Source organism: Argiope bruennichi, chromosome 2 (assembly GCF_947563725.1).
Source record: "Argiope bruennichi chromosome 2, qqArgBrue1.1, whole genome shotgun sequence".
Classification (NCBI taxonomy): Eukaryota; Metazoa; Arthropoda; class Arachnida; order Araneae; family Araneidae; genus Argiope; species Argiope bruennichi.
Window position 1 is genome coordinate 130,059,777 of NC_079152.1, and position 27,148 is coordinate 130,086,924.

Sequence of the window (27,148 nt, forward strand, 5' to 3'; positions counted from 1 at the left end):
TTTCTTCTATAGTAATCATTAAAAAACGCTTAAATAATAAATTAATGATATTCATAATGGTTTATTGCGGAAATCTGCTTTTTGTTTAATGTGGTTAATGACGACGTCATTAAATTTGTTTTACTTATTTCCTTTTCAATTTAAAATTTGGAAGAACCATTGAAGTACTGTATCTGAAATGACCTGAATGGTAATCATCACTAATGGTGAAATCCTGAAAGTTAGCATAGAACATGACCTAATTCTTCAAGCAGAGGGAATGGGGAGCATCCAATTACGGAATGAATGCAATTGAACAACAGATCATTAATATAACCCTCAAAGAAACGAGAATTAATATAACCATCATTAACATAATCCTTTGAGAAATCCGCTTATTTATTCAGTGATTTCTCATCCCTGTATAAAGGAAATATAATAAATTAAAACATGAAGATTTTCTATCTTTTATAAATTTGTCATACATAATAAATTATGGTATTAATAAAATGTCACTTCAGAGAACGCAATGAATTTTAACACAGTAGGGATTAGTATTTTAACAGAATTAACATAATAGAGGTTACTATCTATTTATTTTTAAAACCTGACATCAAATATAACTAAAATATTTAACGGTATGGGAAAAGAAAAAGATTAAAATAAATTATTTCACTAATTCAAACCCGATTAAAAATCAATTAAGTTTGGAAAAATGCATGCGGCGTTATTATCATGAAATAAACGTCAATTTACAGATAGTAAAATAATTAAAGTTATTGGGGAGATAAATTTAAGATATAAATGGGATTAGATAAACAATTAATTTAGATTACATTGAGATATAGATTTCACTTTCTAAGATAATGAAATGCTATTTTAAAAAGAACTTGTCCAGATATCAATGATATTTATTTCAGTCGGATATCTATGGATCGAAACCAAATTTGTATTACATTGCATCAAATTTTAGACATTGAAACGTATCTAAATTATAGACGAAAACAAAACAAAAAAATATAAATATAGCATTTTGTAATAAATGGCTTATGCTGACTAAATCTTTCATTTCATTTTTTCATTTTGGAATATGCAAAGTAGATGTTAGATAAATCAATATTGAGATAGCTTGAATTTACAAATTGCAGACCTATTTGAATTAGAGAAAGAAATTTTTTTAACTGTGCAATCGTCGACCTAATAACAAAAAATACAACGAACAAGAATGACGAAAAAAATTTTTAGGAAAAAAGCATTCTTCGCCCTGTAATTTAAATCATATATATGTGGGAAGCGCTGACAGATCTCGTATCCTGTATGGCGCCATGCTGCGTTACGTCATTAATCATGTGATGCTTTCCCGCCATTATTGGCAGACGAGAGTTGGGCAGTGAGACTGCAAGACGTGCAGCTCACGCTCATGTATCTTTTATGTTCTATGTAGTAATGTTTTATCTTTTCTCCTTTAATCTTAATAAATATATTTCACATATCAATGCTGGTCGTTACCTTTGCCCACACATATATAAGTAACCAATCTATAGTAAGAAATAGTTTGAAAAAGAAACTAAAATGAAAACGAAACAAAACAGTTTCGAAATCGCAACTAAAAATTATTACCTATTCAAACTAAAACCAAAAAGGAACTTCATAGTATTTAGAGAGCGCAACTGCAGCTACTTCTAAAACATAGATAAATTGATACAAAAGTATTAAAATCAAGTTGAGGGTGACTCTTGAAAAAGTCTTCAGGCCGGATTCTTTTTTATATTTTTTTGGTTCAATTTTTATTTGTTTTTTTGTTTTTTTTGTTTTTCCTATTAACTTGATTTTAATACTTTTGTATATATATATATATATATATATATATATATATATATATATATATATATATATATATATATATATATATATATATATATATATATATATATATATATATATATATATATATATATATATATATGTTTTAGCAACTGAGAAATGTGATTGTTCTGTGAAAATTCCTAGATGAAAAATATGCCTGTGCGCATGAACATTATGACTCAAACACACAGTAATTTAGGATTACAAAATTTGACATATTATTACTATAATTGTGAATTATACTAGTAATAGTACTATAATTAAAATTATTGAATTGCTTTCGAAAAAAATCTTACAATGGTCTCGAATCTCTCTTATATTTTTTTATTCTGGACCTGTGAACTCAATGAACCCAAAAATATAACAAAACTGGATGGGCTTCATTAAATCATTCAGGAAGCATGTTTTGTCCATCTGATTATGCATATATTAAAAAAATTAATTAAACCCCTTCCAACATAATTATGCTTGCTACAATGCTGTTTAAGTAGCTTCAATAGCTATGATTTAAAATAAATAAATCTATAATAATTATAATTCTATATTAAGGAAACCGAATAAGAAACATAAATATTTCCAAAAAAATGCTGTGTAGTGAACAATTATTGTCCATAAATATGATAATTCTAATTATGTGTTCAATTCTGGAGCTTTTCATATTTGAATGTTGAAATTTCAAAATCTAAATCATCTTAATAAGTTGTTTAATACTAAATAATGCTTTAATTAAAGGTATAAAAGTATTAATGTTTCGTGAAAATTATCTCTATACGAATCAGTGCATAAAGCTATTTTTATCCAAATACAGATTATTCAAACGCTATTTATTACCGAATCATTACTCTCTGGAAAATTGATTTTTTTCTGATTTTATGGATTAAATAGATAAAGAAATGAAATTTCCAAACAAAATATGACATCATTTTTATTTTGCATGTTAATCATTTATCAAGTAACCACTTTTTTTTAATAAATTATTAGTATTTTCATTCTCATTGAAATAAAGCCACTTTTTAAACCTCGCAAGTACAAAATTATCTCCATTACTCTCTTAGTGTTGCCATTACACGTGGAAATCATTGATTCGAATCATCCGATGCTGGCTGGGGAGCGTTATTACATAGAATGCCAAGCTAAAGGATCCAGACCCCCTGCAATAACTCGCTGGTGGCTCGGTGGAAACAAAATTACTTCTGGATTTAGTGAAGAAATCGACGAGGAAAATGGAAATATCACCACCAACACATTGCAGTTTGTACCTATTCCGGAAGATGACGGCAGACCTCTCACTTGTAAAGCTGCTAATCCTGCTATTCCGAAAACAACTATAGAAACAACTCTAAATCTAAATATTCATTGTAAGCAGTATTTTAATATTGATTCCTAGAATTGTGATAAAAATATTTAAATGAATATGTGTTTATACTGTAAATCTCATTACTATAATTCCTAGTGAATAGAATCCAGTCGTTAGGGGAATTTCTTTTCTTTTTTTTAATTTTACAATAGTTAAGCATTTAAATACATTTCTGAAGAAGGAAATTCCTTAAATAAATTAGAAAATAATCACCTGTACTATTTCAACCATTCCAAATTAGTTAACTTTAGAATAGGTAATAATTTAAGAAAGTTTCAAATTTTCTTAAGTAAAATTTAAAATGAAGGCTACATAATTCAGTAGAATTAGATTTATATGATTTAGTTAAATTAAAAAAAAATAAATATTAATATTAATCTAAAATAATTTATCATTTTTCTAATTTTTAATTTTTTTGTAAAATATGTAAGAGCTTTTTTCTCATTATTTTGTATGCTTAGCTAATGCATATGGTTTTATACATATATTATTAATCGTATCCGGCATAATTAAAGCAAATATTGAAAACATTTTGCGGCACTTTTTTAGTAATGATCGTTGCTTAATAAGTAAATATCTTAAATCTTCTTTTAGTCGAATTTTCAAAGTAGGTAACAAATTGTTTATGCTATTTCTGTGCATGTTGCATTGAAATAAGTTATTATCCATCTTTGCTATTTATTTGTGAGTCCAGTATTAGAGCATCAAACCCTTGCAAAAAAAAGCACATTTATAGTTTTCAAAATGACTGAAAAATCGGTCTTTGCTCTTATCCCAGACGCTCTTAAGTAAGAAATCACTCTCTGTAGATTAAGTCAATATGCCATATAATGAAACAGTTCTGCCGAATAATTTACAATTTCACTTTTCAGGATAAATTTAATATGAAAAAATAAGCAATTAATTTGTTTTCCTGTAATTTCAGAAAGTATATACACTTCTAGTTTTAAAGGAATTTCTAAATTTCTATACTGAAAATTATTTAATTTTCAGAAATTTTTGAAATGCCTAATCAAGATTTATTCTTTGCAGAAAGTAGCAGCATTATAATTTCAATATTTTCTATTTCTTTAATAAGAATTTTCAAATTATTACCTAATTATACCTTAACATTTACAAAAGTACTAATCATTCGTATTTCAGCATAATTTTATGTATTTTGTAAAAAAAAAAAAAAATCTAAAATTAATTTTTTGATAATGCCAACTTGATAAAGATTTCAGAAGTTCGCAATTATATTTTTTTTCTTTGCAGTTATACCGGTGGTAAATTTAACAGTCAATGGCAGTTCAAAAAATATGGATATCATCGAAGACAATTACATACATATGGAATGTTCTATTTCAGCCAATCCGCCTGTGTATGATATAACTTGGTATTTTAGGAAACATACTGTGAGAACCATCGAACCTTTAGGTATATTAATCACCAATCAGACATTAGTGATTGAGAGAGCCAAAAGAGAACACAATGGTTCATACCACTGTTCTGCAGAAAACTTCGTCAATCGTGGAACAAGCAACTCAATTCATCTAACTATCAAATGTAAGTAAATTTATTGCTTTATGACAAAAAATATTGTTTCAGCCTTAAAAAAGGACACAGTCACTCAGAATGTCATTTTTTTTCAGAAAATTTCACTAGTATACAGCATTGACTAATATGACATTAAGTGGAAATGGAAATTTGGTTTCCAATACATATTTGTCTTCGTTTATGCATATTCATACTATTTTAATTTTTCCTAGTATGCACATATTCTTTCTAATTATGGTAAAATTCATTTACTTTTGATAATATCCTGTCCTAAATCTAATGCATTTTAATAAGGATTATCAGCGAGCTTACATTTTTGAAATTATCCTCAGCCATGTTTGCGTGCCTTACGTTCATCATTTTGTTATCATCTATTAGCCAATAGCGAAATGGCACTGTAATTAAAGGCGATGTTCCATTTGTAACAATTCACTTCTTTTCCCCAAATTAAAAAGCAGAACAAACTTGTAACGTATTCTCTGGAAGAAAAATGTTTTGGAAAAATTTTAAGATGTAAATTTACATGAAAAAATTATTTCCACTACACAAAATAAAATTTCCATATTCAGTCACATATACTTTCCCTTTCATTGTCTGGAAATCAAAATGACACTGCGACATAAAGACGCTTATTTTTACAGCCTATTTGCGTTTAGTACTTATGTATTCATGTCTTGTATGGGGACATGTAGCTGAATGCACTTTAAGAATTTTACAAAAAATCAATAATAGAATTATTCGAATCATTTGTAAAGCATGGCGCTACATAATCTCTCGCTTAATTCTCTACAACTGCAATCTTTCAATGAAACTATCTAGAAAAACCTCAACTATCTTGTAAAATAAATTAGACAACAATGAAAATGAAATACTACCCGAAGCAGCAAAATACGTATCAAATAGTAAAATTCAAAGACCTCGAAATGCAACTCTTATTCAACCCTTCTAACATCAATCCCATAACCCTAAAAAAATTTTAACCCCTTCACTTCCTGAGGTACCTTTACCACCCATCTCAGAGTAGAGCACTGCTTATTGGTTCCCACCTAATAATAGAAAGTATTCAACATCCCATTCCAAAAGTGTTTTAAAAAATCTTTGAATGAACTCCCACAGCATATTGGCAAGCAAAAACTATTTCTTTGACTGTCATTTCATTCCCTCCGCCTCTCCATCAATATGGCTTATACGAGTTATTAGAAGTTATCCCCTTTCATCCTTACCCAGCATCACTGCAGTCGATTTAAGACCAGCTATTCATTCAACTCCTGACTAGTAGCTAAGAACAATCCAGGCCAATTACAACGCCAGGGTCTCTATAATTCTGCTATAATTGAAGATAGCCTTAAATCCGAGGCGGACACTCCGTTAACCATCGCAATATTTGTTCTCACTTACTTTTTGTTATTGCTTGTGACTACACTTGTGGTTATATGCTTAATATAATTTGTACTTTCTAAGTTAACTTCTGTTCTGTTTTCAATTTTGTGTTATCTGCCATACCTTACTTGTCACCATAGAATTATAGAAGTCGAGAGTTGGATATTAGGCGAAGCGTAATGTTGGATTTTAATAAGGACATTCTACCACCGCCATCACTCTCCACGTAATTATACTTTAGATTTAGGAGACAGAAACAAGTTCTGAACTATTAATGAATTTTGCTCTTTAGATTCTCGGAAAATTTCATTTCAGTCCCATTTCCTCAAATCTAATCCCAGAAATAAGACTATAAATCTCTGAAAAAAAATACTAACATTTTAAAATAAATATCTGCTGGCGAATACAATTTCCTTCCTCTATTTTCTGTTCTCTTCAATCAAATATTTTTAAAACACAAAGCTATTAATCTTTCTTTTACAGATACTCCCAAATGTAAAAGACACGATCCACAGAAATTCGTCATATCTGAAACAGAGACAGTAAATGTCTCGTGCGATGTATATGCGGACCCTAATAATGTATCATTTCTGTGGTCCCTGGAAAATTCGGAAGGCATAGTAATCCTTCAAAACTGGAGCAGCTTGTATGTTCTAAATTATTCACCAGTTACTGATTCGGGTTATGGAGTCATATTCTGCTGGGGACAAAATAGTGTCGGCATTCAAGAATCTCCTTGTCAATTCCAGTTGTTTGCTGCAAGTATGTATTCTTATTTTTTTCTCCTTTGACAATTGTTTTAAAACGAGTTTTTATTTCTTCATTTTGAATTATATAGATATCTACAAATTGCATTTTACATAAATAGTTTATTTCTTTTCTTTAAAAATAAATTCTCTATGCTTATTCCTTGAGGGAATCGTATTAATATTTCTTGGCGTTTTTCTGCACATAAACTTATTTAATTCCCTGTATTTCGAGATTTAATAGGGTTCTTGAAAAAAAATGAATTCTTTGAAACTATTTAACTAGGGCATTTATTGAATTCGTTAAAATTTCAACGAAACTATTTTAAACGATTGTAATATTTGATTTGCAGTTATTAATTTCGATGCAGATAGCAAAACTATAAGAAATATATCATTCTTAAGTTTTCTATAAAGTTTTTATTCTACATTTGTTCAATTACTAAATAAGGCATTTTTTTTTATAATCTATATACTATTATTTTCCTAATGCATTAAAAATCAATTAAAAATTCTGAATAAAGCATTTAAATATCAATTCGAATCAGGTAATTTCATGAAAATAAATTTTGGTCCTCATGACCAACAAAGTTATTACTTTTTTAATAAATTAAAAAAAAGTTTTTGCATTGATGTTTTTCATTTCAATTTCTTTGACTGAAAGTAAAAATTAAATCAAAGAGCCTGTGAATTAATTTCTCTAACATGGGAAAAAAATATGAAAATAGTTATATAAATGGAATGAAATAATATTATTTTTAAAAATCCACCATTTAAAACATGAAAAAATTATATAAATTCATTAAATTTTAAAATTAACTCCAAAAAATTCAAAAAATTTCTATAGTTTTATACTTATCTTCTAACTGCACATATATTTTAGCAGTTTAAGGGCAAGTGTCTAAAGATAATACTTTAAGATTTTATAAATGTACGAAATGCCTTCTATCAGCAAACTCTTGAAAATTAGGAAAACACAGAAGATATTGGGACGAGTATCCATCAATCTGCACGATGACCATGGGATAAAAGTCACCATGATACAACTCCTATTTTCATTAGATAAAAGGCTTTCTTGACTAAAAACTAAACATTATAAGAAAAGAAAACATTGAATTATTCTTACATTTAGTTCTTTTTTTCTTTTTTAAATTATGAATATTAAGCAATTTTATTTCCAAAGTCAATAGATTTACGTTATTACACGTATTTACTTTAAAGTTTCTTTCTCAAATACAAAATTTAGTGTAAATAACTATATTAATTAGCAAAAAAAAGGCTATTTTTTATATTTTTAGAATATCTTTAATGCAATTTATCACAACGGTTATTAATTAATAGCAATTATGATAATTAGGCCCATAGATGAGAAATAAACAAGAACACACGTTTATATAATGATATTTTAAAATCTAATTTAACCCATATTAACTACTTTCTAAAATGTTCTCTTATTTCTGATCCGATTACATATTTCATTTCTTTACTTTTAACAAGCGCTCTAGAAAACTGTTGCATTCAGCAGGTTCCTGCACTCCGAGAGAAGGATAAAAACCCTTAATGTTTACAACATTATTTTAAAGATACCTACATTTTCCTTTTCAAAGACTACACACGTCAAAGAAATCCCTATCAGAATCTCATAGTAAAAACCACCGAATGGAAAAGTTCTGTTTTGCTCTTATATTGCGATGTAGACCGACGCATTTCTTATATGCAATATATATGTGTGTGTGTGTGTGTGTGTGTGTGTGTGTGTGTGTGTGTGTTGAAAGTTCCTGGTTGCATTAAGAAATTTGCCTATCTCATTTCTTTATATCCATATTTATTCAGATCTTAATTACACGATTTTTGATTTCATTAGCATATAGCAAACACTTTTATTATCAAAAGCAGCTGGACTAAACCAGCTGCTTTTGATGCAGCAAAATTTTAGATATTACTCTAAGACCATATCAGTAATTAATAAATTTTCCTCAATTCTATTTAAAGGAATTTTTGCATTTGTCATTCCGGGTTTATAATAGCTATGTCTATTATCTATTTATTATATATTTTATATTTATATCAGTTTACGTTACACATTATCAAATGAACACATTCTGAACTGAATAGACAAAAATACATTTATTTAGAATTTTAATTCAAAATATGCATACTCACATATTTCTTTAAGGCTGCCGGATCTTAGAAACGTAACTTACCTGAGAAAATAAAACAAGAATGAACAAAAAGAAGTGTATAAAGAAATAGTTTCTAAAATATTTATCTGTTTCAAAGTAAAAGTTTAAGAAAGTGAAGTTTGCAAAAAATATGTGATAATATTTAGAAAAGAAACTTAGCAAAAGAAAAATAACAGTCAAGTGCAAGCTAAAGCATAATTCATTTTTGCAGCAATTTAATCTTTCTCAACTGACTTATTGAGTTTTCTGTTTGCTCTCTTTTTCAAATGTCTTGTCAGGAAATTTAATTTGGAGACGGCATTGTTAAAGTCTGGGAAAAAGTCTTTAGGACGAATGGGGCAAGAATGATAATAAATTAAATCAAGAATGTCATTAGTAGGTACATATTTTGTAAAAATGAATTGTTTTTTCTTTTTCTTTGACTGAAATTTCGGGTTGAAAAATAAACGGCGATCGGTAATCGTGGGACAAATATCAAGAAATAATATGCTTGTAGAAAATAAATAAAAAATGGATGTACTTTTATATGAGCTACAGGTAAATAAAATTAATTATGTATAGCATTCATTATCATCTTTCTTTGAAAGAACTATATGATTTTTTTTTTCTTCTTCTATTACACTAACAAGAGATCCAGACTGGGACTATGAGTCAGAAAATATGAAAAAGAAACTGAGGTTGGCTAATGATTGGCTACACTCTATAATAACTTTTTCGAAACAGGTTTCATTCTAACTAATTTGTCGATTCTTATTTTCGTGTGATTGTTCTACAAGTATGTGTAGTTGATCTTGTAAGTGCTCTTGCTTATGTGTGTGCATCCTAAATTAAAAGAAGCTAAAAGCCATTAGCGATTGATGTTCTTCATGCCAAATAAAATATATTTCGCTTAGTTTTTAATTAGGACATTTTAGGCAACATTTTATTTTAATTTAGGATTAGCCTCATTTTCTAATGCTTATTAACCTTAATGCTCTCCATTTCCACTTATGCACTTATTTTCCTTCTCATTATGCTGATGTGAGTTTTATTGCTCAAGCCCGAATGGAGACTGCAGATCTCATTTTAAAGACGATGTCACTTTTAATCTCCAATTCCACCATGATTGTATGTATATATATATATATATATATATATATATATATATATATATATATATATATATATGTGTGTGTGTGTGTGTGTGTGTGTGTGTGTGTGTGTGTGTGTGTGTGTGTGTGTGTGTGTGTGTGTGTGTGTTACGACCGAAGTTCGGTCAGTTCGGGAAATGGCTGGCCAAATCGCATTTTGATCAAGAGGTTTGGCCAAAGCCCGATGTGATAATGGTAGATTGACGGTAGGTGGCAAATTATACAGAATACTTAAAAATAAGTTTAAGTAACTTATAAGTAAAATGTAATCATTCTGGAGAACTTCATGTTATTATAATAGCTGCGAGTACAAGACTTAAATTTGAGAAATGAGTGTACGCACTTTTTGAATACGTGCAGGGATTAGAATATGAGTATGTGTTTTTCCAAATCTGCAAAGAGAGATATCGACTGCGATGGTTGAACCCAGAGGAATTCGAACACAGGCCATTCGATCTGCAGCCCATTATGCTGCCAACTTGGCTAAATCGCACAAGCGTAGTGTGTTCCAAGAAATGTTTTAAGGGTGATTGTCAGTCTTTTTCTACTCCATAGACCTAATGCTAATTTTTCTAGACTGCATCCTCTTCTGAAATGTCGATTCATAAAATAAGAACTTTTTACAAGGAAAAAAAAACAATATTAAAGAGTAAATTAAAATAAATATAATGACATTTATGTATAAAATATAAATAAGGACATGTTGTAGGTGAAATTCGACAGATGACGCTAACAAAGAAATGTCTTTAAATAATGTTAACAACAAAACTATTTTGCTTTATATTTGTTTTAATTAGCCCTTTGAATTATTTGCCTTTGCAGAAAATTTCATATTTTTGGAGGCGATATTTCGGAAGACAATGTGATCTAGGATCTTTAACATTAGGTCTATGGAGCAGAAAAAGACTAAGGATCAACCTTAAAAGTAGTTGACAAATTGATTACTCAAATTACCTTTGTCTTCCTACACGATATTCAGTACATTTGCTCAAGATATAATTCGTCTTTTTCAAGGGTGCAAATCTAATCTTATTCACGCTATCACGTTTCTACAGCATATACGTTCATTGAATAATTTCTATTATGGCTTTAATATGAGAACAGAATAACACGATATCATATTTTTATATATTACAAGCTTATTTTTAACTCAGAGGTGTCACTTATATTTGAACTCTTTTTTTAAACAATTGTACTTAAAAAAACAACAGTGCACAGAAATGTTCATTTTTAAATACTTCATTTTTAACAGGGTATAAAACAATCTGCTCTTGCTTTCTTTCTTCCTACTTTGGCAGATCGTCCCAAGCCATTTCGCGAATTGGTCGATTTCGGGCTTTGGCCGTATCATATATATATTAAACCAAATATATAAGCATTAGGTAATTAAAACCTATTATTGAAACAATCTAAAATTAAAATTATTTCGGGAACGAAACTAAATTATTTCGGAATCTAAACTAAAAAAAAATATTTCTGAATCAAACTAAAACAAAAAAAAAGCACCATTGTATTTAGAGAGCGCAAATGCAGCTACTACTAAAACACAGATGAATCTAGACAATTAGTAATAAAAACCAATTTAATAGCGAAGAAAGTATCAAAATTAAACAAAATAAAATAAGAATCCTGCCTGAAGACTTTCTCAAGGGTCACCCTCAGGCAGGGATTCAAAATAAGGGATTTTTTTCTGTGAGGAATCCAGACTAAATTGTCCAACAGTATTGACTCCTCGTAACCCGAAAATTCCCTGAAATTAGGCGTAAGAGATACACCATTTTTACAAAAAAGAAACAAAAGAATAAATTAAAAGAATACGATCACTAATAAGCAAAAATACAATAACATAATATAACCATATAATACCTCTCACAACCAATTATGAAAACAAAAAGAAAAGTACATACCAGTTAGCAAAAACAGTTTAGGGCGCGGGAAACAAAAATGGGACAGCTTATGTTGAAAACATTTTTACTATCCTCTACGAATTATGATCCCCTAGATCATCAAATCCGTATGTTACCAACATGAAGAAAAAAAAAACTTTTAAGAATGTGCTTTCACTTACAAAAAAATTCATAGTTGAAAAACAACCATTTGTTATTTTTTTATAAATTTTTTAGAGTTTCCGACAGGAACTCCTGTTGTATGTCGATCCCATGTTGTATGTAGATTCTTTATCTTCTTGATGCCTACTATCACCTCTCTGAATTTGTCGGTCGAATTCGGCAACACCCTTCATATGTATATATATATGTGTGTGTGTGTGTGTGTGTGTGTGTGTGTGTGTGTGTGTGTGCGTGTGCAATTCACTATGTAATTACTTTAATTATTTGTTGTGGTAACCAACTGAAATTTTAATCTGAAAAAAGATTATACGAAAGATTACAAAAAGATTATATGAACAAAGATTATATTCCTTATTAATTAATTAATTAAGCATTTAAAGAGATAAATGCAAATATAAAGGTAGTGAACCATATGATATTGGAAATATACAGAATTTTTATAAAATTTACGTACCAGCATTTTTCAAAAAAACAAAAAAAAGAGCCATAAACTTTTGTTTTTACGATGACATCTGCTCCAACAGAAATCAAAAATATGTTTGAATAAATAAATTTAGCCGATTAAGTATTCATTTCCATTTTCTGCTAAACACATTTGTACTATATATTGCAATTTACACCCAGAAATTACAAGAAATAATTTTTATTTAAAATTGAACTTAAAAATATAAAATAAGACATGTACTTGGAAAAATAAACGTTGATTTTGATAATCGTTTTTTTTTCAACATATTTTTATTTTGTATTGTGTTGTAGTACTTTTAATATCTTAAATTTTTAATTTGTAAAGGTAGCTGAATATGGGGTTGCGTAGAAAAGAAGCATACAGAATTAAGAGTTGATCTTGGAAATCACATATTTTTAACTTTTCATAGAAATAAAATATTTCGGATTTCTTTTTAAAATTTTATGAAAGCAAAGAAATGACAAAATTTCATACACAGATTAAGCATCTAAAATATAAATACTTCTTATTAAATTTTGAAACAAATTTGCCAAATACCAACGTTTTATACTTTCGCATATATGTAAACGCAACAAGACATAAACACAGTGAATTAAAGGAATGTAATCTGGTATGTTACCTACTGACCACAACTGTAGTGTTTTGTCAAATTTAGGTGTCTAGCGGCAGGCAGAAAGTCGTCCAGAATAAAAAAAAAAAATGCAACATTCACACACACTAAAAATCTATATTTCACAACTATTATTTTCTAATGACCTACTAAGAATTCGCAGCCTTACACAAGGTCCAGAGTTTCATTTGGGTGAAGGAGGCTAAGACCTTTATTTGAGATTTCACGAGAAAGTTTCAGGGAGACTGTTAGACATTTAAAGAAAGACCATGCGAAAGTTATTTTCGGATCGGAATTTTACGGTCCTTGTGTTGTTTTTCCAATCCCGTTCCATGATCTCAATGAAAGTAAACAAACCGATGATTCGAACCCGACCTTTTTGCGAGTTTTGTGGTTGGCAACAATCGCAATGCAAATCGAGCGACTATTTCAATTTCGGCTCGTGTCGTAGTTTCGGGAGAGGAGAAGGATAGGGAATATGAGAAATGTGTTTTAGCTCTAAGATAAAGAGCGTCGACTGTTTGGCTGTGCAACCGTATGTTGCTTCAACATTTTAACTACGCCGATTAGTTATTTTAGACGGTCCGAATCTGAGGTCTGGTAATGTTGATTTAAGTTTTTATTATTCAACTTATTATTTTGATGCTCCAGTGACGAGCACATTGACTTTATTCTTGATTTTTAATAAAAGTCATTTGTTAAGAAACTACTTTCATCTTTATGCCTTCTTAACACAAAAATTTCACTGCTTGCTTTACTAAAGTTTGGGTTAGTTTACCCTAAAGTATAACAGAGTTGATTATGAACCTAGAAGGATAACAGTTGGTTATAGGCCCAGAATTGTAACAGAGACCTTACCCGCTGGTTTAAATTTGTGCTTTATAATTTCATTTTTAAGACCCCCCATCATCAAGGCAATATCTTTTTCCAAAGTTTTACAATTTTTACTGCCATAACATTTTATATAGGATATAGGCTGTACAAATCACACTAAATCTGATGCTTAATTTTTGTTTGTCCTTCGTAGCAGGAAACCATCATTCATGATCTCATAATAATTGTGAAAACTAGAATTCATTTAACTACTTAATGAACAGATAAATTATACAATGTTGAGTTTTAAATTTTTCATATCCTTTGCTCAAAAGAAAGGATCATGGATTATAAAATCTCATATCGCTAATGAACTATTCATATTGGAAACAATTGCAGTCGAATCATTGAAAATAAAATCATACAGAAAAGTTGTTGGAAGAATTCATTTTCACTCATTACTAATTTTTTTTTCTATACTTTAATCGGAAAACTGTGGATTAATCAAAAGATCGAACAATTTTCTATTGACTTTTTCCTATTGACCCTTTATTGAACTTAAACTCCATTCATTATATAAATTATTTCACAGTTCCTGGACCACTGAATGACATTTATGCGAGAAAATGACGAGTATTCTAAGAGAGTTTCATATGTCGAAATAATTAAGAAATTACAAATATAATTATATACTTTATATATTTAAATCTGTCTGCAATTATAGTAGTAATCATAACAAATGGAAACTGAGAATGCTTTCACAAGCAACTTTTGTTTTTAGAAAATCTTTCCATTCTATGCATTACATCAGTTTTATATGTTTAAATAGCATACATATGTCAGTAGTAATGATTAAAAAATAGACATATGGTAGTTAATTATTGAATTATTTAATTAATTATCAATACAAACTGAAATTCATATAAAACGTCGCAAATATATCTACCTAATAACACTAAATGCTAAAAAAAAATGTCGGTTAAATTTTGGTTTCCTGTATGTTTCATCACAAATTATTTAATTCCTAAATAAATCAAAAATTATACTTTTTGGAAAACCGTACGCATAAAAAAATTAAAACCTCGATTATTTCGAATATTTTTCATCTCAAAATATTGAGTAATACTAATTTAATATTATTTTTACTATCAATCTACACAGTTCACCATGCGATCATATCAGATCTATCGCAAATGCCATTTAACTTATAACTCCAAGATCCTCCTACCATGTCCTTTGTAAAATTCATTGGCGCGCAGGTCTCTAATGTCTAGGGATATTTCTCATTATTATACCTATCATTAATATTTGATTTCAGAGTGGAAACAATTGCAGCATATTTGTAACATCATAAATGCTAGATAAAGGTAAGAATATTAAAAAGATGTTCACTCTTTTTGGAAAACCCGTTTTAAACGTTCGGCGAATAATTGCATAATCTTGGTAAATACTGTGTTAATCCGGGTTCTGTTAGGTGAAGACACTCAAGAATTCGAGGCCGACTCGCATATGGCAAGGAAAAGGGCAGATAAACGAGGACCATCAAGAAAAGGAGGATTATCGATTAGAGCCGAAGATGGCACGTTTTCTTCCAGCTGAGGCGAAATATGAGGAGATAGCGAAATAGTATTCCTCACACAACGCAAGATTTATTGTTTCGCGTGGTAGTTGTTCTATATAAGGCTAGGCTAGAAATAGAATTATTTCTGGCAATCTTTGATTCAAAAAGAAATGAAACATTAATTGGCAACGATTCATTCCTATAGATTGAATTAATTTCAATACTGCGATTCACACAAAATGAACATTATGTATTTCATTTACTTGTGAATTAATAAAACAAAATTCGGAAAAATACTTTATGCCTAAAATATAATATACTCAAATGAAAATATTGGTAAATCCGCCTCTTTTGTGACATAAAGGTATATGTTTCATGAAAGAAAAGAAATCAAATACGCGAATCTAAGGCATCATAATTTTTTTTTTTTTTTTGCATCTGAGTATCTCAAATTTATCTTAAAAGGAAGTTCTAAATAAAATCGGAAATAATAATAATAATAATTTCCTCGAGTAATTCTATCTCAGCGCGTAACTTTTTTTATAGACTTACAGAAACGATTTTACATTATTTTAATAATCTTTACTATTAAGCATTAGGGGATACAAGATAAAGAGAAATGAAAATTAGATGCTTCGTGGAATAATTCACCATAACGTTATTTTTCAGCCACAAATACGTATTACAAAATGATATGTAAACTAACACTACTCTATGATACTTTGGTTATAAACTTTAGGTTATTTAAGAAATGCTGTGGTTTTAAAAGGGAAATAGATATGTTAAATTTACTTCACTTCTTTTGGTCCTTGTTAATACACAAGGAAAGGGGTGATCATTTTTTTAAGAGCGTAAAGCGATTTAAATTTATCTCGAGAATTCAGAAAGTTTAATACAAGATGTTTAAAGTTGATGAATGTTGCGTATCACTAAACTAAGAAATTTCATAGAGCCGCACTGCCCGTAAATTCTATTTTTTGTTCTATGTTAATTTCTGACTCCAAAATAATTTTTTAAAAAAATTACTGGAAAAATCTCCATGAATTCTTAAAGCATCTCTATTTTCTCTAATTTCTATTTCCTTTCAGTTCATAATTTTAATGGTATGACAGCTATTCCAGTTTTATTTTTCATGACAATGCGAAAATAAAAATACTTAATTTCCCAATTTCTTTGAAAAATAGAATTATCTATATTCTTAATAAGCATGCGGTAGTTTGCAATTGTCGATACAAAGTTCTTTCTTTATAATTAATGCATTAGTTAGCAAAATTGCTATGAGTAACTAATATTGGATTTAGATTTTATATAAAATATTGAGCTAATAATGATGATTCTACTCTATGGAGTATAAATTATTGATCTTTTTTTATCAAATCTAAATTTTTCAAATGCAAGAAAAAGCTCGAAATTTTATAAAACAATACTTTTGAGATTTTAACTTTGAGTATCACATTTAGTTAAATTTCTGTGAAAAAAAAACCGTTTACCTCTCTATGTTAGTACCAGATATTTATTGAAGGAATTAACTTGTTTTTATAATCAGAACTTTTCCGATATTTCTAGGCATTCCGGATGCTCCCCACAGCTGCATTGTAAGCAACTTGACCCTTCATTCCTTTTCTGTTGAATGTGAGGCGGGTTACAATGGTAGCCTTCTTCAAGTGTTTCATTTAGAAGTCTATAGCTCAAAGAAAGAAGAGCTTAAGTATAATGTGACACAGGTAAAAAGCCCTACTTTTAAAATAGATGGTCTATCTCCAGGAACTTCCTATGTTCTTCTGGTCTATTCTTCCAACGTGAAAGGGGCGAGTCATTCCGTTGCTCTTGTTGCAACAACACTGCACCCTGCAGAGCGGAGAACAGGTAAGATTGAATATTCATTGAAATCTGACGGGTAAATTTTATGTCACAAAAATTATTTTGATATTCTAATTTCTATTATGTTGCCAAATTCTTGTTTATAATCCTGTCCTCCAAATAAAATACCATGTTATCATATATAAATATCTATTATGATTCTGTATTGGTCCTCACTTTTGTGCAAGGTATGTAATTTAAATTTTAATATCTATCTAGTTTAAAAGAATAACATTAAACATATTTTCGTGCTATTTATGAAAATATGTAAAACATCGATTAAAAAAATAATTTTTGCGGTATGCGTTTAATTGTTTTTCCTTTATTAATATTTTCTAGCTTCTGAAACAATCGAAGCTTACATTTTAGGAGATATTTCTTTGTCGTTTAAAATTATATTGTACTGTCGGGTACCTTCTTTTTCGCAAAACTGTTGGCAAGCAGAGAATAAATTTAATTTTTTTACTGCATAAGACAGTCATTTCAGGGATTTTATAATTTATTTATGTTATATATAATTTATTAGTTAAAAAGCATTGTGAAATCTGTTTAAGATATGTCATGGAATTACTTTTTCAAAAATGACAGGTTTAAATTCATGATTATAGACATTAGCTCACATAAATCGGTTTACAATAGAAATGTAATGGAAAAATGTAGAAGGAATATATAAATAGGAGTCAAATAAGTTGTTAATTGCAAATAACAACTTATTTGCAATAAACAACTTGAAAATGGATTGTAAAATCAATCAGACACTCAGATGAATAAACAACAATTAGTTAAATTCAATTTATCTATAAAATTAAAGAGATCATTAAAATGATTTTTTAATTTATAAAGTCAATATTTAACGTGTAAGTTTATAAAGCAGAACAATAATTAAAATTGAGCAAAGCACATACGATAACAACAAAAACATTCGAATTCCTTGCTTTATGCCAAAGTAGATTTAAATATAAGGAAAACTAAAGAAATAGGTTTCAGAATTCCCAATTTATTGCTTATTTTTTATTAATTTACCGTTTAAATTTAATATCTTCAACTGTACATTTCCAAAAAGATGCTGTGGAATTTAAGAGTCTATATGACTCAGCACCATTTTATTGTGAGTATTTTCTATGACAGCATTCCACTCTTTAACAAAGCGGTCGACATAAGGCTAAGATTTTTAGTTGTTTGAAAGGTATAAAAGATTGATAATTTCTACCATAAGTTAAAATTACAGACAAAAGGAAATATATAAAAAAAGAAAACTCTTAATCTCTTACACGTGTATGAGATCTGTCAAAATCGGGTCTGATTTATGAACTAAGTATAGTTGTAATAGGATATTTGTCTCAGCTTTGTAGTAGTTCTGAAATCCAAACTCTGCTAATGTCAGGAGAATTAATGTATTTGATTTCCATTTCCTTTTTTTTTTTTTTTGGCAGAATATTATTTGAGTCATTTATTAACTAAATTGTTTTAGAACGTAATTCAAATATTTTATGATTTTTATTGTTTTATTTTATAAATCATAGGCATATTTACAGTTATTTCATGAAATTTTTTATATTACTTTTCCTTATATCAATACCAAAAAAGGATATAATTAAAAAGATGCAGTTAATTACTAAAAAAATGAGTTAACCATTAAAAATAAGTTAACTGTTAACCATTAAAAATAAGTTAACTTATTTTTAATGGTTAACAGTTAACTTAATAATTAAATATAAATTAAATGTTAAAGAATAAAAATTAGTCAATTGACAACTATTTTACTATAAAATAAATTAATATACAATTTATTTATCAGCCCAATTTAGATATCTTAATGCATTATATGACAATCAAAATAATTATAAAAATACACTGCTTAATGCCTATAAAATAATGCCTATATCTATAAAAATACACTGTTAAATAGAAATTAGAAAAATAATGAGAAGTGAATCATTTTTAATTATTTATTTATTTATTAACTCAATACGAATTTCTGGTATTTCTCAAAATGGCTAGAAGAAAGATGACAGTTGCTGGCAATAATATTGAGCTAAAAATTTAATGAATATTAGATCTCTCTTGATGAATAAAAATATTCATATTTCATTAAATATTTTGTAAAATCTTAAGCTCATTATTTCTTTAATTATTTATATCATTTCACATACTTTAAGAAATTGAGTGTTAAAATGCACGTAATAAGTATTTTGTTTTCAGAAGTTACTAAACTTTATATTTATGAAACACAAATTTCTTTGTAATTCTACAATTTGTCTAACAAGTAAAATCAAGTGAATATTCCTGCATTTTTTCAGTTTCCATTGAGAGTTTTTTTAAAAAATATTTTTCTGATTTATTTTCATCCTAATTTTATTATAAAATCAGTAGAAATATTTAATTTTTTATTCGAAAAGTATATGGAGGAGCAAGATTCTACTGCAATTCCTAAAATTTGCATTTTTATTTTCTGCTGATTTCAATATCTTACTCTAAAAATAACTCGAAAATATTTCTAAGTATTTCCTGATATTATTGAATTCATGAAATCAAGCCAATTCTAATATTCACAAAATTTTGTTTTCAATTCCTTTTTTTTAGCGCAAGAAACTCAAATAGTTATCCTTTGGAGAATTCTAATTGGCGTTATTGTGATTGTATTCTTCTTACTTTCCGTGAATGGGTTGGTCCTAATCGCTCGTAAGCTACAAGATAATGCAGGTAAATATTTGATATTATATTTTATTCGTGAGAAAATATTTTAATTTCATTAATTTATTTTTATAATTTAATGGAATAATTTCTAAAAATAATAAGAGGAAGTAAATGTTATAAGCGAAGTCATAATTATTTTAAAGCATATTTTTAAAAAAACTTTAGCAGAATGGAAACCTTAAAATTTAATCATGTTTAATTTTTAACCACAAAATTTGTTAATAAACACAAAATGCTTTTATGATTGCTAATAAATATTTTCATTCAACTATATAGTTTGCCAATCATGTATTAATCTACACAAACTTTTTTTAAATGAAGAAATTAACGTTTCCATTTCAACAACTTCAGTTTAACACCTTCACACCATGAGTATCACCACCCATATGGCACACTGACTTTCTAATTGTACATCTAAATAATTAGATAATTCAATCTATATTGTGATTACGATATATCATAGAACCCGTAATCTAATTATGTGGTCACAATAACAAGCTTAAGTTGTGGCGGTGAACGTGTTAATGATTGTATTTTTTTTCCTTCCATGATGCTTGTTCCTATTTTGATTAAAGACTTTCAATTATAATTTTGTTGCATCAACAAGTTTAGTTTCTGTCAAAGCAATGCTATATCTTTGCCAAATGTGAATTTATTTTATCGGAATTAAATTGATAAACATGTCGTTGATATTTCTTAAAATATAGGTATTCTAGATTAAAGTTCCTATGTTTTATGATGTACAAGCGATTCGATTTTTAGTGAAATGGTCGTAGTATTTAAAGATTGTAGCATTTTAAATAATCGAAATAACCCTTCCCAAAAACTATGAATCAACTCAGGCCAAACAAGATATGTCCACCTCATTGAAGATCTGGGAAATATAATAATACGAACGATATTTTATTCTCAGAGGCAAAGAATAACGGTATTCTAAGTTGGACCACTCCTCTTTAAAATAATGGGGAATCAATGGGAGAAATATAGCTTTGGTCAATCAATGGGAGAAATCAATGGGAGAAATATAGCTTTGGTCAATCAATGGGAGAAATCAATGGGAGAAATATAGCTTTGGTCAATCAATGGGAGAAATCAATGGGAGAAATATAGCTTTGGTCAATCAATGGGAGAAATCAATGGGAGAAATATAGCTTTGGTCAATCAATGGGAGAAATCAATGGGAGAAATATAGCTTTGGTCAATCAATGGGAGAAATCAATGGGAGAAATATAGCTTTGGTCAATCAATGGGAGAAATCAATGGGAGAAATATAGCTTTGGTCAATCAATGGGAGAAATCAATGGGAGAAATATAGCTTTGGTCAATCAATGGGAGAAATCAATGGGAGAAATATAGCTTTGGTCAATCAATGGGAGAAATCAATGGGAGAAATATAGCTTTGGTCAATCAATGGGAGAAATCAATGGGGGAAATATAGCTTTGGTCAATCAATGGGAGAAATCAATGGGGGAAATATAGCTTTGGTCAATCAATGGGAGAAATATAGCTTTGGTCAATCAATGGGAGAAATATAGCTTTGGTCAATCAATGGGAGAAATCAATGGGGGAAATATAGCTTTGGTCAATCAATGGGAGAAATCAATGGGAGAAATATAGCTTTGGTCAATCAATGGGAGAAATATAGCTTTGGTCAATCAATGGGAGAAATCAATGGGAGAAATATAGCTTTGGTCAATCAATGGGAGAAATCAATGGGAGAAATATAGCTTTGGTCAATCAATGGGAGAAATCAATGGGAGAAATATAGCTTTGGTCAATCAATGGGAGAAATCAATGGGAGAAATATAGCTTTGGTCAATCAATGGGAGAAATCAATGGGAGAAATCAATGGGAGAAATATAGCTTTGGTCAATCAATGGGAGAAATCAATGGGAGAAATATAGCTTTGGTCAATCAATGGGAGAAATATAGCTTTGGTCAATCAATGGGGGAAATATAGCTTTGGTCAATCAATGGGAGAAATCAATGGGGGAAATATAGCTTTGGTCAATCAATGGGGGAAATATAGCTTTGGTCAATCAATGGGGGAAATATAGCTTTGGTCAATCAATGGGGGAAATATAGCTTTGGTCAATCAATGGGAGAAATCAATGGGAGAAATATAGCTTTGGTCAATCAATGGGAGAAATCAATGGGGGAAATATAGCTATGGTCAATCAATGGGAGAAATCAATGGGGGGAATATAGCTTTGGTCAATCAATGGGAGAAATCAATGGGGGAAATATAGCTTTGGTATGTTGATTCATCCCGATGTGCACCATCCAAGCTTTGAAGAGTTTATAACCTCAGTATACAGTAAAGATTATATTTCCAAGGTGATTTCTTAATATATTTAACTACAACTATTGCAGCAGACTCATTTGTCCTTGCTAGAATCACATTGTAATAACAAAACCAGACATGGAGTAGGAAAAGACATAGTAGAGCTCCGCTAATTAATTTTATTCTGTAATTTTTTTTTTTGGACTCTTAAATAAATATGATCATCATTAGTTTGCTGATTTATTATGATAAATATAGTATAAACTCTGAGTCTATCTGGTTTTGGAGAGTTTTCGTGCTTTTCAAACAGATTCTTAACCCACCAGCTGCATATCCCGCAATTTCCGCGGGCTGGCAATCAATCCATTTTCTATTGCATTCCGCGTTTTTCGCAGTTTAGAGTGTTTATTTTTTCGATTGCAGATTTTTATTGCAACTTATTATTGTCGTGTACCTTACAGTATCAGTTCTCATTATTTGAAAAATATTTGAACCTATTAGCAAACATCGGTTCTAAATAATGATTTTAAAAAAAATTATGAAGTCAGAGGATTAAGATTTTATTTTGCAACAAAAGTTTCAACATATATCTAATATATTACATTTTTTGGTTTTTTTTGAATATATTCTCCTGTAGAATGTTTGAAATAAAACTTCAGGAGACGTAAGATCAACAGAATTTAAAATCAATATCTATTGAATCTATCGTTCTGAAAAAAATTTTTCCGATGAATTTCTTGAATTTTTTTAAAAAAATGGTGTTGGTTTATAAATTCTCCGAGCTTCCCTGGTTTGCTTAAAATCACTTAAGCAATGAAATTTCGTAATTTCTGAAGGTATAAAAGTCTCATTAAAAGTCATATAAATTATCTTTGTTTATTGTTTAATTTTTTTATACTCAGGAAACTGACATTTAACGTAGCCCGTAATGGAAACAATCAGCATGAACACATATTGTTCATCCGTCGAAATGATTATTTTTAAAAATAATTGCAAAACGTTTTTCTTTTTCAATATTTGAAGGACTTTCGATTATAACTAGTATGGTTAAAAAGAATATTTATGTTCGAAATGCTTGAGATGCAGTTTTATGAGTTTTGATGCATATGGTGTCATTTATATTTCGATCCTAAATTATATTATTCAATCATTGAAATTGAATTCTAAAATAAATTTATTGTTCTTTATTTTAATTTCATAAAAACTTTTTCTTCCAAATTCTTAAATAATTCATAATGTTAAGGACAATTTTCCTAATCTTGTAGAGTAAATTGGTAATAGCATGAGCAATAATTGAAGCATGAGCAATTATAATCAAGAGTAGTATAAAAAGCCGGTTGACAGATAATCTTATAAAATTCCCTCCCCCCCAATATTATTATAACTTATAAGTATAGACAATCTTTGGAACTCAGTTTTATAAGAAAGCTCAGTGTGTGTGTGTGTGTGTGTGTGTGTGTTGGCGCTCTACAGGTCAGACCGTTCGACGTATAGTTACCAAATTTTGTATACGTATACTTTGGAGGTCGGAAATGTGCACCTCGGAGCTATTTTTTTCGATTTTTTAATTAGAATGTTAATTAATTAAAAATTAAGCGAAAATTTTTAAGGTTTTCCGCACTAACCTCCGAAAATATTAAGCACAAAATTGATTTTTACATCATATTGAAGATCGAAAAATTATCTTTTTAATGATAGGAATGTTTTAGCCAACAAATTAAATTTTTATTTTTAATGAATTGTTAAAAATGAATTTAATATATTTTTCAACAATTTATTAATAAAATAAATAAAAGTAAAATTTAACTTGCACGAGCAAGTCACGCGTGCATGGGGAAAAATTATTTAACTATTAGCTTTCATCAATGTGTCTTATTGACGAAAGCTCAAATTAAAAATATAAATCAACTGTTATTGCAAATGAAACATATAAAGATATAATTTTCAGCACGTGTTTGCATGAAATTAAGTAAATATGAAGTAGGATATTTTATATAAAGTAAATGCAAAGAAAAACTTTCTATATCTTTTACAATATCGATACTATTAATTTAATAAAACAGATTTGTTTAAGATAAAAATGGTTTAATATATATCCTTCCAATTCAGGACCCAAACGGCTAATTTGTAAACCTTTTATAATAGAAATATATGTATTAAAATGGTCTAAATGAAGTAAATAATTATATTACACTCTGTTGTTTCTTATGGCACTTGCCGTGGACAAGCCCGCTGTTACGGAGACATCGATTTTAAGCCGGTTATTTTAGTTGGGTCAAGAGTACAACTTTGCTAATCAAGCATCACTCATTCGCTTGCACAACCCTTTTTTATAGGAGGGCACATTCACACATCTCACAGATAGCACAATGGAAGAACAACTATGCTCAAACCTGGACTCGAACTCAGGACCCCCAGATCACGGGGAAGACACGCTACTCCTATGCTAGAACGCCGGTTACATTACATATAATGTTATATTGTTTAACTTTTATCTACATCCTCTGCTCTGTGAATCATATTAAACAAAATATTTTCACATGCTAATATTATATATAAAAAGAGTTGCATTCCAGTCAACTAAATCAATGTCTAAAACTTACGGATTTATGAATATTTGAATATCGCTATTCAATAAAAAAGGGTAGTATTAGACCATTTCATCGACTATCTCAAATATGATACCCCAATCAGCGTCCAGGATTTCTCAAGACTGACTGACATAAAATTATGAAAATGTTGATTGTTCTAAACTATTTTATTCAAAACTTCATAAATCGATCAGGTTTGATAGCAGAAGATATAATCGTTCATTTATTTATTTAAAAGTTGCAGTGTCAAGAATATTTCGTAGAATAGCATTTCTTAGAACCAAAGGACTGTATAAAATTTATATTTCTTAATTTTTTGAAGTACATTTATAGACCAAAACAAAACAAAATAAAATAATGTTATTAACTTCATTTAAATTTTTTTTGAAAGTAAAGCTAAAAATTGAATTTTATGATGAATCTGAGAAATTTTTGTAGAATATTTCTTAACACGTTGATGGACAATACAACCTTGGTGTCAGTACTTATGGCATTACTGTCCATCAACGTGTTAAGATACAACATAAATTACGAAAATTATTCTGTAGTGCACGTAAGACTGTATTGCTGATCGAAGCTGCTTTCAGTATTCATTTAAAAAAAATACGTGATATCCATAAAATGTTTTTTATATTGATTGCAGTTTAATCATTTCCATTTTAATTTAAAGTTGGAATTTTACGGGAGCTGATAGGAGATTAGAGAGATACATAGTACATTGTGGCTTAAGGCCTGTTTAATAGTATGAGTGCATCATATGACTGTCAAAATTTGAAGCTTAAAAATATTTTGAAGAAGCAATTAAAGACAAGTACATAAAATTTTTAACTGAAAGTTTTAACTAGCTTTAAGATCGGCGAACCGGCTGGTCGCCAAAGGCAGCTAGTTTAGAATAAGCGTGTGCTACATCGGGAACTGAATTGCTGCCAGCTAGGGAACAGAATCTCCCCTACCGATGCAGTTTCCTACAAAAAGAAACCTGAACAAAAAAACCCAATTACTTTTAGCTATATGTTGAATGTTTAATGCTTATTTTAAGATATTGCTCCAAACATTGTAGACATTAAGTAAGATGGATTTCCAAAAAAAGGAGAAGAGAAAAAATCTTCTTCTCTCAAAATAGACTTCCCCTTTGCTTTTAATGGTTATCTAGTCTTTTACTAGTCTTAACTATTCCCAGATCACCGATTACTTCAATCAATCGATTTTTCGAAAATACGATGTGAACTGCTTCCAATTAATTTCCAGTTTCAGTGCATGTTTCTTGAAGGTCAAGAAATGGTCAAATAGTAAAATAGAGTTTTCAGTAAATATGCACTGACATCTTTTATACTTATCATTTATAATTTCATTTGTTTTCCCATATTCACTGTCAAATGTTTTTGTAACATATTATAATGTCAAATAATAATTTAATAATAATAATAGTAATAATTTTATAAAAATAACCCATGTCATAATTTATTACTTGAAAAATAATTGAACCACAAAATGCCAAATGCATCATTTCTCTTGCATTTTAACTGAGGAAAGCACATGAAAATATAATACATTTGCAGCATTCTATATGAAAAAAATTCGAATAATTAAATTGCATTTTTTTTAAATTTACACAATTTTGGAATTTTATAATTCATCACTGATTTCTTAGTCAATAGGAATTTACATGTGCAATAAAACAATTTGTTAATGTCATAACTCATTTCAGAAAAGATTCACACATTTCGTTATTTTGAATCCAATATTAAGTGCCATATTTATATAGAATAAAATTCATCTCATTCATATACACAAATTTTAGACTTTTTTTATAGCTAGTACGTAGATCATAATTTTTTTTAGAAGACAATATGCATTCAATAGTTAAAAATTTATTCAATATATTTTTTTATATCGAAACACTCTCAAGCCTTAATTTTCTTTTTCAGATCTTTCCGAAGAAAATGTACGAAATAGGTAAGTGCGTAATTATTAAATTCAAATTGCTTATTCTATTGTGTTTGTAATTGAAAACTTTTAA

At 28.9% G+C, this 27,148-nt stretch overlaps 1 protein-coding gene across 1 annotated transcript in view; it reads left to right on the forward strand.

The window, feature by feature from the left end:
- The window catches only part of LOC129961781 (protein turtle homolog B-like), a 56,404-nt gene that overhangs the window by 23,292 nt on the left and 5,964 nt on the right, over positions 1-27,148 (forward strand). The window contains exons 4-9 of the mRNA XM_056075347.1: positions 2,901-3,203; positions 4,457-4,747; positions 6,602-6,880; positions 17,263-17,562; positions 20,140-20,259; positions 27,057-27,084. Of these exons, the coding sequence (XP_055931322.1) occupies positions 2,901-3,203; positions 4,457-4,747; positions 6,602-6,880; positions 17,263-17,562; positions 20,140-20,259; positions 27,057-27,084 (1,321 nt within the window). The remainder of the gene's footprint in view (positions 1-2,900; positions 3,204-4,456; positions 4,748-6,601; positions 6,881-17,262; positions 17,563-20,139; positions 20,260-27,056; positions 27,085-27,148) is intronic.